This window comes from Myxocyprinus asiaticus, chromosome 39, assembly GCF_019703515.2.
Source record: "Myxocyprinus asiaticus isolate MX2 ecotype Aquarium Trade chromosome 39, UBuf_Myxa_2, whole genome shotgun sequence".
NCBI lineage: Eukaryota > Metazoa > Chordata > Actinopteri > Cypriniformes > Catostomidae > Myxocyprinus > Myxocyprinus asiaticus.
In genome coordinates this window covers 21,421,603-21,437,347 of record NC_059382.1, presented here as the reverse complement: position 1 = coordinate 21,437,347, position 15,745 = coordinate 21,421,603, and the positions used below count along the sequence as shown (strand labels likewise).

Below are 15,745 nucleotides of genomic sequence, written 5' to 3'. Positions count from 1 at the left end.
ATATATCGTCATATCGCCCAGCCCTAAGGTGAACTATTCCTTAATAGGTGAATAACATCCGTTTTAAATATTTAATAGATGATTAACTCATGTAAAATAAACATACTGTTCAATTATTTGAATCTGAATTAACGAATGATTAATTAAAATGTATAATTTAATAAATTACCTCTCTTGTTAAAAGGGTAAAAATGAATAAATCTCAAATTACTCTGGTAAGTTGCCGCCAAGCGATTTCAGTTTTCAAGGCCTCCAATCCAGTTAAACACAACTGTTTCCACATTATGTCACTAGCAGCACTATTGAGATGGAGGACGTATTGATCTTAATATCAATTTCCCAACATGAATCATGAAGTTGCAAAGCCACTTAATAGGTATCGATTGTGGCTTTGGACAGGATTCAAAAATTTACTAATTCACAAGAGACTTACTACTGGTCTCTGCATTTTGCAACTTGTTAGCAATATAGGGACCAGAAAGAGCCAAAATGTCATGCACAACTGAAACTCACAGATGCTTTGACAAGATAATGTCGCTGAACTGTTTCAGAGCAAACATATACATGCCGCCTCATATTACAGCTACCCTGCAGAGTTCAGGTGGATTTGATGTGCACACCAAACAAGACGAATGAGTGATTAGAAAAAGCCACCAACAGCAACAGCTTTCAACTAGGACAATACATGGTGTGACTGTGGAAGCTGTTGGGACCAGATTTAACAACAGATGTTTCAGTCTCTGCGTGGTATTTCTTGTTTACTCACGATAGGAACAAACAGGTCAAGACTACTGTGACCTAGTAAAACATGTCAACCAAACAAAATCATGGATTCATTAAACAATAAGTCATTATGTCTTTTCCAATACTCAGTGGTCCTTGTACCATGACAGCATTACATTCTGGCAATCAGCTTATCTTTCACTAAACAGTAAAGAATTAGACATGTGATAGTAATACCTTCATTATGCCATATTATTCTGGAGTGGTCAGATCAATATTACCATGTAGTAAAGCCACAGTATTTCATTGTAGAAATTGTGCATTACTGCCAGAAGAAATTAGGTCCAAGTTTAATTACCAAGGAACATAAGCATTCTCGTTGATATTGAGAAAGTGTGGTGTTTCATTTGAAAGCCTCATTTGAAAGTCACTGTATTGCCACAAACAGCCTAGTAGTTTGAATAACTGGGGACTGGAGTGCAGTTTTAATGCAGAAATAGGGTTCTTAAAGGGTCTTTATGCAAGCAGTAAAGTGATATTAAGAGAGAGAAAATTTTGTAATCTTGAAAGTTAAAGCTGTGTGATTTTTTCAACATTAAAATTAAGAGTTTCTCCTATTTCAGCTTAATATACAAAGATTTGCATTTATATTTATTCATTTAGCAGACGCTTTTATCCAAAGCGACTTACAAATGAGGAGAACAAGAGAAGAAGCGATTTATCCAACAAAAGGGGCAACAATTTAATAAGTGCTGTAATACAAGTCTCACACAGCTTAGAGCAGTACACATAGCAAGGAAAGGCTTGTTTGTTTGTTTGTTTTTTTAAAGAACATGAAGGTAGTGCGTTAGTATGAATGGGTCAAACCAACAAGCTCTGAGATGAATCGCATCACAAGTTTTGATTTGAAGCAAAAAAGTATTAGGAAAAATTGCTAAAAAAAAAAAAAAAAAAAAAAAAAAAAGATAAAATGTACACGACTGTGTCCTTGACGACTTTCATGAGACTATGAACTACAATCACCTGAAGCATTGTGAATGATGCAATCAAATTAATAACAATTAATTTTAAATTGTAAAATAACAACAAATCAATTGATTTAAAGTTGTTTAATTATAAATATATAGAAACAGATTAGGCCTATTTTAATTTCAATGCAAAATATTCAGACATACACAAATACAGAAGTAGTTTAAGAGTGAAGAAAGAACATCTTGATCGCGTCATTCGCAACGTATCATGGAAGTGGGCGGTCGCTGCTGAGCTCATATGCAGTGACTTCAGGATCATGGGTAATATAGTCCTTCAACACGAATTCTGCCATTCAATATTTTCTAAATAAAGTTGAAATGTCGCAGACTGATGGCTTCAACAGAAGCATATACAATCAATTAACAACCTCAGAACTCACGGTAAGTTTGCATTTAAAGGTTTGAATGGGATGTTTACTTCCGGAACCAGACTGTTGCGCTCTATTTCAGAATGTAAACAATCGCTATTCTTTCTAAATCCTTTTAACGACACTAAAGTGATGCACACATAACACAATTTAAATGAAAAACAAATTCTTGGTTTGACCCTGATCCTACTCAGAACAAAAAGAACAAAACACAGATAGAACAGCCAGCTGCAAAAGCCATCAGCCCTTACCAGACCTGAAATGCACCCCCACGTCTGGGCTCATGAGGTCTCTCTTACAGAACATTGCCGTGACTGTGCAACATTGCAGCTTTTTCTCTGATGAGCTACAGTCTTGCAGTTCAGCCCTGTTGCCAAGGAAACCTCGCTTAGAATGCTATTGACAGCCTTGTGACTTCTGAGCCATTTGCAAATCTATCGAGATACAGTAGAGAAAATGCAAGAGGACGTGCATTCCTAGTGTATTAAAAAAAATACATTGGGCTGCTTACAGCAAGGACATCTTGTGAAAGAAAGCTACTGTATCTAAAGTTGAATCAATTAAAGACAGACAGTCACTGTTGGGAAACTTTAACTTAAGCACAAGCACCTAAAGCACACAAGAGAGTCATATTACATGCAAATGTTTGTTGATTTTAGCACTCCAAAGCCTGAGAATACAAAACAAGCAAATTTTAATAGATTCAAAAAGTATTTAAATGCTTCAAGGGTTTTCAGCAGTGGGTCTGCAAAATATTGTATGATTGCAAATACATTTTTGTGAAAAATTTTTGTAACTTCATCCTTGGCCTGAAAATTGTTGAAGACCCCTGCAATACTTGATATGCTGAGAAGCCCTGAGTTAAAATGAGGAAGAGTAAAATAGCATTCTTTGTCTTCTCAAGTTCAGCTCGCTTCTCAGACTTCAAGAACAGCACGTCACAGTTCACGAGTTTTGTTGCACATGCTCAGTGTTACGCAGCACACATCTTGTGCGCAGATCGTAGGTCTTTGCTGCTGTGTGCGTGTTGTACTCCATGTAGAAGGAGGGAGGGGGGGAAGCTTTACGAGTGATCCATGCAGCTGTGTTTGATCCAGGGGAAATACACATTAATATGCTGCAGATGTGTCGCTCTCTCCGACTCTCTCTCACACAATCTCAAGTCAAAAAGAAAGATCTGGCTGATGTAGATGGAGAGAGACAACAACATTTGCTTTTCTGAAGAACACTGAATGGAATCTGGATTGTAGGGTGCAGGCAAAAGTGTGAGTGAACACAAACAAATGCATGCAAGATGAAATAATAAAAGTACAAACACACACAAAGAGCATGGAGGTGAAAGGTCCAATTTTGAAAACTCCCCCTTGTATTTTTGAGCAAGACATCAAACATTCATGGTTTTGCCCATCTGTGTTGAAAACTTTTACAGCTTCTCAGAATTAGCTGGTTGAATAATTCTTCTTTTCGAACTAGTCACGATTTTCAAGATCATAAGGTTTCAGCCAGAAGAACGGCATGGGTTTAATTCTACAAGAAAAACATATGGAACTGAGAGAGAGAGAGGCGCCAATTGAATGGCTGAGAGTGATATGTCCAAAAATAGCAGTAATTGCTCAACTAAAAGGAATCTTCTCTATGTGGGCAAGAGGGAATAACTGTCACGGCAAGTAGAGCGTGACTGCAGAGTAGAATCTCATTGAGATTTCCTAGTTCAAGGATGACGTTAACCCATAGTCAGCTTGCATTATCAACTTTTCTCCAAATGCGTTTCTGAAAGTTTGAAGAAAAGCTTTGACATTGTCATAGAGATGCAATACTGAGAAACTGAATTTTAAATTGGATTTCAAGACATTCTGTTACAATCAAATTTTGGGAAACCAGAATGAAGATGTCAGCAAACACTGCACAGCCAAGTCAATGGCACTGATGATGCATAATTATTTTCCAAGGATAAAAATCCATCTTTAAAGGTGCCCTCTCAACACAAAGGGTTTTCCAATTTAAGCATGTTGCTTCCTAAGATACCTTATTTTGACCAAATTCTAAGGCAGCATCGCATGTACACTGGTGGCCAAAAGTTTGGAATAATGTAGAGATATTGCTATTTCGGAAGGAAATTGGTACTTTAATTCACCAAAGTGGCCTTGAACTGATCACAAAGTATAGTCAGGACATTACTGATTTAAAAAACAGCACCATCACTATTTGAAAAAAGTCATTTGTGATCAAATCTAGACAGCAGCCATCATTTCCAGCAGCCATCACTCCAACACCTTATCCTGCTAAATTCCTAATTTGGAACTAGAAAATCACTTGTCATTATATCAAACACAGTTGAAAGCTATCTGGTTCGTTAAATGAAGCTTAACATTGTCTTTGTCTTTGTTTTTGAGTTGTCACAATATGCAATAGACTGGCATGTTTTAAGGTCAATATTAGGTCAAAAATGTCAAAAAAGAAACAGCTTTCTCTAGAAACTGGTCAGTCAATCATTGTTTTGAGGAATGAAGGCTATACAATGCTTGAAATTGCCAAAAAAGGAAGATTTCATCCAAAGGTGTACACTACACTCTTCAAAGACAAAGGACAACTGACTCTAACAAGAACAGAAAGAGATGTGGAAGGCCCAGATGTACAACTAAACAAGAGGATAAGTACATCAGAGTCTCTAGTTTGAGAAATAGACGCCTCACATGTCCTCAACTGACAGCTTCATTGAATTCTACCCACTCAACACCAGTTTCATGTACAACAGTAAAGAGAAGACTCAGGGGTGCAGGCCTTATGGGAAGAACTGCAAAGAAAAAGCCACTTTTGAAACAGAAAAACAAAAAGAAAAGGTTAGAGTGGGCAAAGAAACACAGACATTGGACAACAGATAATTGGAAAAGAGTGTTATGTATCTTAACCCCATTGAGCATTTGTGGGATCAGTTAGACTGTAAGGTGTGTGAGAAGTGCCCGACAAGACAGACACATCTATGGCAAATGCTACAGGAAGCGTGGGGTGAAATGTCACTTGAGTATCTAGACAAACTGACAGCTGGAATGGCAAGGATCTGCAAAGCTGTCATTGCTGCACGTGGAGGATTTTTTGATGAGAAACTCTTTGAAGTAGTTTAAGAAGTTCTGATTTTTATTTTCAAATTGTAATAGTAATTTTTATATGTTATTAATGTCCTGGCTATACATTGTGATCAGCTGAATGCCACTTTGGTGAATAAAAGTACCAATTTCTTTCCATAAGAGCAAAATCTGTACATTATTCCAAACTTTTGGTAGCCAGTGTATACTTTGCCGAGAAGGCAATCCAAGAATGTACTGCGACGAATTCAGTGAAAAAAGAATTAAAAGGAACGTTCCAGATTCAGTACAAATTAAGCTCAATTGACAGCATTTTCAGCATTATGTTATCCAAAAAAAAAAAAAAAAAAAAAGATATCTTGACTCATCCCTCACTTTAAAAAAAAAAAAAAAAAGCAAAAAACAAATTTTCAGTAAGGCACTTACAATGGCATTGAGTGCCACAAATGATGAAGATCAATTTCCAGTCATGCCAGTGCAGCTCCTATCTACTTGAATCCGAAATCTCAAATATGGTTGGTCAAGATTACGATCAAAGAACATATTTTAAAAAAATTACAATATAGGAATCATAAATTGATTCTTTACCTCATATTATGCTAAAAAACTAAATTTTTCCAGCTTGTATAGCTAATGCACATGCGTGTTCTAGAGTTCATTGACAGGTGATGTCTGTATCTAAAAGGTGATTGGCTCTTTTAACTGTAAGGCGGGATTTCCTTTCTACATCCGTTGACAGTTGGGCGCTCAGAGCTCCTTGGTTGAGCGTTCCAATTTCTCCCATTCATTTTAATAGAAGTGGCCCATCTCTGCTAAATAATCTCTGACACAGTATATTTTATTAATCCAAAATGATGGACAAGGGGAGAGAACTGTTGATTATAAATAAACTTATTTTGTTCAATACTGAAAAGTACCAACAACAAAAAATAGATAAAAGTATATTGTTTTAGCCAATGATTGTGTGTTATGCATTGTTATGCTTAGAGTATTGCACTGTTAGCTTAGCAACATGCAAATGTCAAAATTGACATCAATTGCAAGTCTCCCTATTTCTGTGAATTGCAGATTTTATGCCTATGTAGAGCATTCCAAATCGGTCCAAAATGGTTAGGATTCCTCCTTAGAATTTAGGCAGTAGGCAGCTCACTAGGTTTTGGAACAGCACTACTGGCTCAGCTTTTCTCTAAAGCCCTCCCAGTCAGACTGACACCATAACATGTCTCAACAAAATTCCTCTTCAGGGGAAAAATGGCACACTCTTTCACAGTGGCTGTGGTTTAGCATAAAAATGCTTCCTACCATAGTCAGCACTTTTACAATTTTCTTCAGTTTTGTGCTTTTTTCAGCATAGAAAAACACTGAGAATTGATGTCAGTCATGTTATAGTGAATGACAAAACCACCAAGCATTTGTGTTGAACACTATCTACCAGAACTTTGGGCTGAATAGCGAAAGGAAGCTGATAGACATGATACCATTATTCAGTAGGGTAAGTGGACAGTGCTACATCCAGAAATGTTTCCCTCAGGCACAACTGTGCACTCCAAATCACAGCACCAAGAAACGTGTCTGTTCTAAAAGAACACAGATAGCCTGGAGCCATTTTGCTCAAACTTAAAGGCTCTTGCGGGGCTTTAAACAGCTTTTATATTCCATTCTTCCACGGTTTAGCTTATGATTTCATCATTAACTGCTGCAAATGGAGAGCAGCTGTGAGCAAGCATGGTGTAATACTGCTGATGTAAGTATAGAGTGCAAATTCCCCTCATATGGACACTGAGACTTCCAGTTTGAGCAAAAAGGGGACAACCTGAGGTAATATTTCCATCAAGGTTTCCTCATACACATATTAGTGATACACTGATAAATCAGCTGAGCTGATAAATTGGCTGATATTTGGCCATCTTGAAATTATGTCTGCTTGGCCAACTAACCAAGTATTAGTGAACTGAAAAATGAACTGCTTTCATTAAATCATATTACCTGTCAGTATCGGACATTAAAAAACCCATTATCGGTTGACAATCAATATGTATCAGTCAGTACATTTACGTGCACTTTTAAAGTTAAATTTCAATCGGACTAGAACAATAATTTGCCTTTTAACAATGTAAATGCTTTAGTAAGACTTAAATCAGTCGGATTTTTGTGAAGTCGGATTAACATCCCTAAATAATGAAAATGCAGCTCGGCTTCGTCCAGAATGTACAGTATACACGTTAATTAGACTGCAATTGGCCTTGGCGTTGTGCACATGCATGCGTCGAAAGACAGAGTTGCCGTGCAACGTATACTTTACCCTGTGTATTTAATGTCCTTCTTTCAAATGTTTGATAACTCATCGTGTCATGGACAGAGAGATGAAGACTGTATTTCGACTGTGCTAAAACCGGCTGTATCTCGATTATAACTGCGCATGTAAACGCACTGATTTTTAGCAATCAATGATAGCGTTTGTAACCATAACACTGAAACTTTTCTGAAACCCTCACCGTAAACAGACCAAATTGGCCTCAAAACTGTCTTAACCTCTATCTCAGTAAACATTAATGAGGAAATGCAAGGACTCGTGGAGAAGAAACAGTTCTGTACATGAAGTATATCAACATTCTGTAAGCTTCTCATTAGAGAGGACTTACCCATAACAAGTGAGATTCATGAGGAATAATGCTAATGTCAGAACTGCAATCGACCAATTTGCTTCGTAATAGGATGTATATTTATTACAACCTGCTGGGTCTATATCCACCAGTGCACCATGAATCATTGGCAATCAATAACACCAGAGAAATGATGATAGTAAGATTGATTCAATGGAGTGTCGATAATTTTTTGGTTCTTTATAAAGAACACCCACTTCATCTTAATTAATGGTCTATCAAATGCAACTCTGGTAAGGAACCACACAAATCGAAATGGTTGAAAGTTAACAGTTTTTTCCCTTTATTTCCATTTTTAGCACCTACCCAATAAAAAAAAACAAAAAAAAAAAACAATCCATACCAATGAACAGAAGGTCTTTCGATGAGCATTGCTTAAAAATCAACTAAGGACACAAAAGACCTAAGTGGAGATGTAATGGCACGCAGTCAGACTTTCCAATCTGCATGACCACTATGTGCTAATCCCAAAGGTGCAACTCACACCTAAGTACCCATTTCAACACATGGAGCTGTTTGCTCTTACAGGCTGTCTGAAATGTAAATAGTTTTTAATACATGGCTTAGAAAGTAAAAATAAATACTACAGAAAGTGCAGAGGCTGTGCGAGAAAAAAATCCTCTCATAACATGCCTCCTGATACAGCCTAGCTAAAGAAATGTTTTTTTAAACCACATACTTAGCAGATGTGTCAGATATATGTCAGATCTAATAATAGTGAGATCACTTGGAAGCTGATGGAGGAAAATAGGGTTGACTTAGTGAGGTGATTTCAGGTAAAACTAGAGTTGAGTCAAAAAACTTTGCACAGAAGGTCTCCAGCCAGTTGCAAGAAGACCCCCAAAAAAGAAAATTGTCAACATTTATTCACACTCATGTTGTTCCAAACCTGTATGACTTTTATTCTTTCTTTTTCTTTTATTTGAGGGGTTTGTTGCAACTGGCAGCTGATCTTTTAAGTGTTTGTGATGTGAATGCACACTCACCCTTCTAGTATTGTCCAGGACAAGGGGGTCGGGCCGGCCGTAGTTGGGGGGATTGGCGTGGGGATCATAGCCAAGTCTGGCCAGCATGGGGGCAATAACGGGCATGTCCCGCAGCACATCCTGGGGGATTTTACCCACCCACTTGGATAAGGCCTCCACATTGACAGGCTTGATCACTTGGTCTGTGGATCTCTCTACCCTGCAGAACAGAAGAAGAAGAGGGGTGTCAATCAGGACCGTTCAGTGCAACAGTTTTCTTTGCATTTGTGACTCAAAATTATAATATGCAAACAGGGCTGCTTGCATCACCGTGACAACCGCCCCACCACGGTGGTAGAGTGCCACCGGCGGTTATGCATGTGACATTAACATATCAACTTACATAAAAGACCTTACGAAAACTTGAAATAAATTCTGAAATGATGCCATATAAAGTATTAGATCTTTAGTAACTGTGTTGGGGATTATTTATCATAGGGACCCATTCATTTTCAGTTTTTAGAGATGTCTTGATTTTGCGCATTTTTATGGTAACGGCCTAATCACAAGAAACGCATTTAGCACGCAACTCAAGCCAAACGCACACCTCGACTAGGTGTGTCAGCTACAAGTACATTTGTTCCCTACTGAAGTTACAACTCTTAAATTCCTTCACAAACTAATGCACAGGAGAGTTTATTCGCGATAACATGTCAACAAACAACATGAAAGAATGGGCTTACACCCGTTAACGCACTCTATCTAGAACTGCATTCCCTGCCTTCATAGATTCACAGACTTAAGTTATAATATTATATTAATGTTGTTGATATAGCTGATTAGGCTCATATATAGGCTATACATATAAGGCGCGTTTGAAAATAGGTTATTAAAAAGCTCTTAAGTTTACCAGGGCTCATGCATGAGGCAATCCTCACAATACTTTCTCTACAAGTTCAGCTGTTCAAGCTCCGTTGTGCGTTCGCTTCATTGCAGATTTAAGTTGTAATAATATATTTATTCTGTTGATGGCATGTTTATCTGATGCATTTGAAAATAGGTGATTATAAAAGCGCTTCAACACGGATCGGCGCTTTCATCTCGACACACATCTTAAATGAAAAAATTCCTCACAATACTAAAACTGGATTATTTTAATAAACAAGGTTTTATTCAACAAGATTTTTCATTCTTCTAAAACACTGTCAGTGCATTTGTAATATCTTGCAGTGTTGTTTATTTCTTGTCATATTTTCATCAACAATGTTTTGTGTGTAATTCTGTTGACAAGATAAACACCGCGTTCTGGACATGTATTCAGTGCGGCTGGAAACATCATAACTTGCAAAAACTGTAAAGCACCTATAACTGAAAATCTTCCAGCAAAGGTATGACTGAACTATTTAATTATTTTCCAGCTGTTTAGTGATATGTAGTTGTGTTGAATATTGGAATTTAACAATATAAACAGAAGCTGACATCTGGAATATTTTTAGTCCTTGACGTTAACATGTTACTGATGTACACTGGTGGCCCATATTTTGGAATAATGTACAGATTTTGCTCTTTTGGAAAGAAATTGGTACTTTTATTCACAAAAGTGGCATTCAACTGATCACAATGTATAGTCAGGACATTAATAATGTTAAATATTACTATTACAATTTGAAAAAAATTTTCAGAACTTCTTAAACTACTTCAAAGAGTTCTCATCAAAAAATCCTCCATGTGCAGCAATGACAGCTTTGCAGATCCTTGCCATTCCAGCTGTCAGTTTGTCCAGATACTCAGGTGACATTTCACCCCACACTCCTGTAGCACTTGCCATAGATGTGGCTGTCTTGTCGGGCACTTCTCACGCACCTTACAGTCTAGCTGATCCCACAAAAGCTCAATGGGGTTAAAATCCATAACACTCTATTCCAATCACCTGTTGTCCAATGTCTGTGTTTCTTTGCCCACTCTAACCTTTTCTTTTTGTTTTTCTGTTTCAAAAGTGGCTTTTTCTTTGCAATTCTTCCCATAAGGCCTGCACCCCTGAGTCTTCTCTTTACTGTTGTACATGAAACTGGTGTTGAACAGGTAAAATTCAATGAAGCTGTCAGTTGAGGACATGTGATGCGTCTATTTCTCAAACTAGAGACTCTGATGTACTTATCCTCTTGTTTAGTTGTACATCTGGCCTTCCACATCTCTTTCTGTCCTTGTTAGAGTCAGATGTCCTTTGTCTTTGAAGACTGTAGTGTACACCTGTGTATGAAATCTTCAGTTTTTTTTGGTAATTTCAAGCATTGTATAGCCTTCATTCCTCAAAACAATGATTGACTGATGAGTTTCTAGAGAAAGCTGTTTCTTTTTTTGCCATGTTTGACCTAATATTGACCTTAAGACATGCCAGTCTATGGCATACTGTGGCAACTCAAAAACAAACACAAAGACAATGTTAAGCTTCATTTAATGAACCAAATAGCTTTCAACTGTGTTTGATATAATAACAAGTGATTTTCTATTACAAAATTAGCAATTTATCATGATTACTCAAGGATAAGGTGTTGGAATGATGGCTGCTGGAAATGGGGCCTGTCCAGATTTGATCAAAAATTACTTTTTTCAAATAGTGATGGTGCTGTTTTTTACATCAGTAATGTCCTGACTATACTTTGTGATCAGTTGAATGCCACTTTGGTGAATTACCTTTTGGCTGCCAGTGTATAAGATCGGCTACAATCATTCTAACAGACAGAAATGTAAAAACAAAACAAAAAACAATGCCAAAAGTTTTGTATTTATTTTTTTTTTTTTTTAATGGGGGGTATTTTATGATATTTCACAGTGTTTAATTTCTATTTCGTGTTCAATGACAAATTTTTTAAAGCTTGATGCACAATAAACACGTAATTTTCGCACACTCCCTGCGCCGCTCTTCAACCACCGTATAACACCATTGATTGGCCCTTAACCACTGCGGTGGCAATATATTTCCCCCAGGACAGCCCTATACGCAAAGACAAATTTGAACCTTTTCACATGTGTGTGTCTGGCACTTGAAAATCTGCACACATCACCTGCTATGCATATTGTAAATTAAAATCACCAGTTATATTCTGATTGGCTCGATGCAATCTAATTTTTATTAAAAAGCCAGGGGTTTGCCAGGAAAGAAAGTTTTGTTAAGTAGTAATTAGCGGTTGACAAATATGTGTTTTGTTAATTGCTGAGACAATTATTTTACATAAAACTTACCCAAAGTTCACTCAAAAATATTTGAAAAACAATATCTATTGACTAGACTGATGGTAGATTTTGGAATTGATATGGAGCGGAATGAACACTTCTGTTACATCAGCCAATCGGACATAGTTATTCGTACAATGCCGATAATCTAAAAATGGATAAACGTCAAGCAATTAATTGACCTGACTGATATATAAAATTAAATAATAATAATTTGGCCCATACTACCCTGTTTGCTATAAAATATTTGTTTCTGTGCTAATTAATGTACTTTTTTAGCCCACTAGCACCTGTGCTAACACCTTAAAAAGTGTACAGCCTTGGTGTCAATGGAGATCTGGAGAGCAGGAACATGCCATGCAGACACTTTACAGTCTCCTTACCACAGTCCACTACTTGGGCCTAATTAGATCAAGCAAAACAATTAAAGAATGCTCCAGGCATCCCTTCACTTTAGACAGTGTAAATGCTTTAAATGAATGGCCTTTCACTTTCCAAGATCATCTCCCAGGCTGCATGCCATGCATCACTCTTTATTTTCCACACCATACTCATATTTGTTTAAGATAAGATGACAGTGATGGAGATGAATGATTCTTGATCTGCTTGTCCAGATGTACAAACTACTGCATGAACTGGCCGAGTTCAGTAGTTTTATGCTGACAGTGCTGATGTAGAATAGATTACTAATAAGCTGCTTCCATTACCCAATAATAAAATGCGTGTGGATTGAAATTTGCATAGATATTAAAAATGATTTAGGCATTATGTCACACCCTGGGTAAATTATTCATATGTCTGACTCTGAAATTAAATATTTACTAAGCCAAGGATAAACCAGTGTTGGTCAGATTTTTGTTTATAGAGAAAACATAGGAGTGGCTTACAGTACATGTTAGTAGGATACAGTTTGCATATCACCAATATTTGCTTTAAGAAGAAATGAATCCTTCCAGGAAAATCAGCTTGTCACCTAGAACTGTACTCTTATCATATGGGAACAGCAAATATTGGGTGAATATCACAAAACATGTATGGTAAATAATTTTGCATAAAGCATATTTGAGCACCTTTGGGACCATTACTTTTATTTTTTTGTATTGTCATTTTCATGACAGCATAAAGCACATCACCCCCACCCTCACCCTTTTCTTATTATAGCAAAACAAATTTTATTAATTAATTGTTTAATTTATTTACAAAAAATATTTGCATTAAATTAGGCAAAGTATTTATATACATAATGGTATTATTTCTTATACTGCCTTTTAATTTATGCTGATTTTAATATAAAAATGAGTTTCTGAACACTACTATAATACTACTCACTATAATGCGATTGTTTTGCTTTTCAGTAATGAGAATTTTCTCGCATTATAGTAATGAGAAATGTGCTAAAAAGGCAGGAAAATAATGTCACAATGCAAAAATGCATGCTTTATTCTCTATAGGCAAAATATAATGTCTTATTTTTTCTTTTGATTTTGAGGAGGAAATATGCTTAATTATCATGAAAATCATGTCAAAATGCAAAAACTCTTAAATGGTCCAAAAAAATAGGCTTCATTTTCTTTATGCAAAGTATGAAATATGACCTTCTTCATGAGCTTCAACCTATGAGGAATGCACTCTCTCTTTTTGTTTCCAAAATCAATGAATGTTCTTCTCTTGTTTGTCACTGAGGCCATGTTACCCCATTTGTATTTTTTCTTCCCTTATAGAGAGGACTGTTTCCAAATGGGAAACAGATTACTATACTAGTTCCCGATCAGCCGGAAGACATCTCTATGGCCGCCCAGCATCCGAATGTTTTGGATCCAATGAAAATAGCCCAAGAACTCCACAAGTACGAGATATTACGCTCTATCTCCTTTTTTCCTTCAGTCTCACTTATAAGAGAGGCACAGTGTTTTATATGCATGTATATTCCCTGTAATACCCCAAATGAGTAAACAATGAGGCAAAATAAGTTGCAAGACTCAGGCTGACACGCGTTAAGAGTGTTTGCTTGTGTGTGCATGTTAAACTATGTGCGCAACCCAGAAGTCAGTCAGTACATTTACATGGGCAGTTATAATGGAACTACTGCATTTTTGCATTGTCGAGAGTCTTCATCTCTCTTCAGTGTGACAACCTGTCTCATCATGCCTCCTCAAACATCACTAACAGAGCTGCCCAGCCTGAGCCGCAACTGTAGACAGCTGAGGGAAGTGAGTCAGCTGGACCTTATTCTGTGCTGGCACACTCTTAATGAACACTGTACTCTAAAATCCCTATTCCCTACCTTTTTTAACTTACTGAAATGCCCTTAAAGGAACAGTTCACCCAAATGAACATTCTGAACATTCATTTACTCACCCTCATTTCTTCAGTGAACAATACAGCATTAATTAAATCTATTCTCCTGAAGCCATAAGATTAGAAGTTTTATAAGCTGAAATCTTTCCCTATGGCAAAACTCTCATATAATTCGCGTTCATGTACATTAAAATATGGCGGCGTACGTCACTACTTCATGTGTTTTGTGAACAAACATCATTGGCGTCAAACTCAGTGACACATGACATTCTTTTTTTAATTCTCAGTGATTTTAATTCTCAAGATTTTTTGTGAATAATGATTTAAATCTCGCTCTGTAGATTGTAAAAAGCTAATGTACGTCTACAAAAGATTTGAAATACTTTAAAGAGGCCCTATTATGCTTTTTGGGATTTTACCTTTCCTTTAGTGTGTAATATAGCTCTTTGTGCATGTAAAAGGTCTGCAAAGTTTCAAAGCACAAAGTTCACATAAAAGGGAGTTATTCTCTCCCACAGAAAACACTGCTCAAAAACTACACAAAACGGCTGGATTGTAGTCCAGCCATTTCTTCCGTAAAGTATCTACGTCACTATGTAATTCATTTGCTTTGACCTGCCCTCGAACAAACATAGTTATAGCTGAGGCCAGGATGAGTTGGGTTAGTGTTGTTGGCATGTTGAGAAGACGCTGTTTTCTTCACTGCGAATGCAAAACCTCTTTGTTTGGACTTCCAAAAGGCAGACAAATTGAAGTATCCATGGTTAAAATAGATTTTTAGCACTATTCCTCAACAGTACAACCACAACCAATGCCAGATTTTCAAGAGGATTACTCCTGAAAGATGGTGCAGTTCCCACTTTGTTGGGACAATCTGGCACTTCAGGATCACTACCTGTAAGTATGCTTGATTATTTGTGGAATTATATGCTACCGAGTTCAAATGCGGAGTTTTGTGTTGTAGCTACGGTGTACACCCAGTGTACAGCTGTAGGCCTCTGCTAACCTACTAGCTAATGTTATTGTGTTGAAATAGATTTGCTAATCAGCTGCGGGCCCACTTTTACCTACAGTTGTGTAGAATTATGCAGATTGTTTGTCGTTCTTACTATCATGATTAGTGATCAAGTGTGGAGATGGATTTATTTTACTACCACGGTAGTGCTCAGCTAACTTGCTCACTAACTCTATAATACACCCAGTAATGTCCAACCGGGAGTAAGCCTCTGTTCTCCGTTCATATCTCGGGCGAAAAAAGTTCAGCTACACCCATTTCAGCAAAAGATGACTAACTTAGATGCACTATGTGTCTTTAACTTGAAGCTTTGTTAGGTTCACAATAACAGTGTACTTGTAAGAAAGCTACTAAATTAAAACTTA

At 37.0% G+C, this 15,745-nt stretch overlaps 1 protein-coding gene across 8 annotated transcripts in view; it reads right to left on the bottom strand.

Moving 5' to 3' along the window:
- The window catches only part of LOC127429746 (protein-tyrosine sulfotransferase 1), a 66,497-nt gene that overhangs the window by 17,061 nt on the left and 33,691 nt on the right, over positions 1 to 15,745 (bottom strand). For all 8 annotated transcript variants that reach the window (XM_051678883.1, XM_051678881.1, XM_051678882.1 and 5 more), the window contains one exon: positions 8,855 to 9,053. In XM_051678883.1, the coding sequence (XP_051534843.1) occupies positions 8,855 to 9,053 (199 nt within the window). The remainder of the gene's footprint in view (positions 1 to 8,854; positions 9,054 to 15,745) is intronic.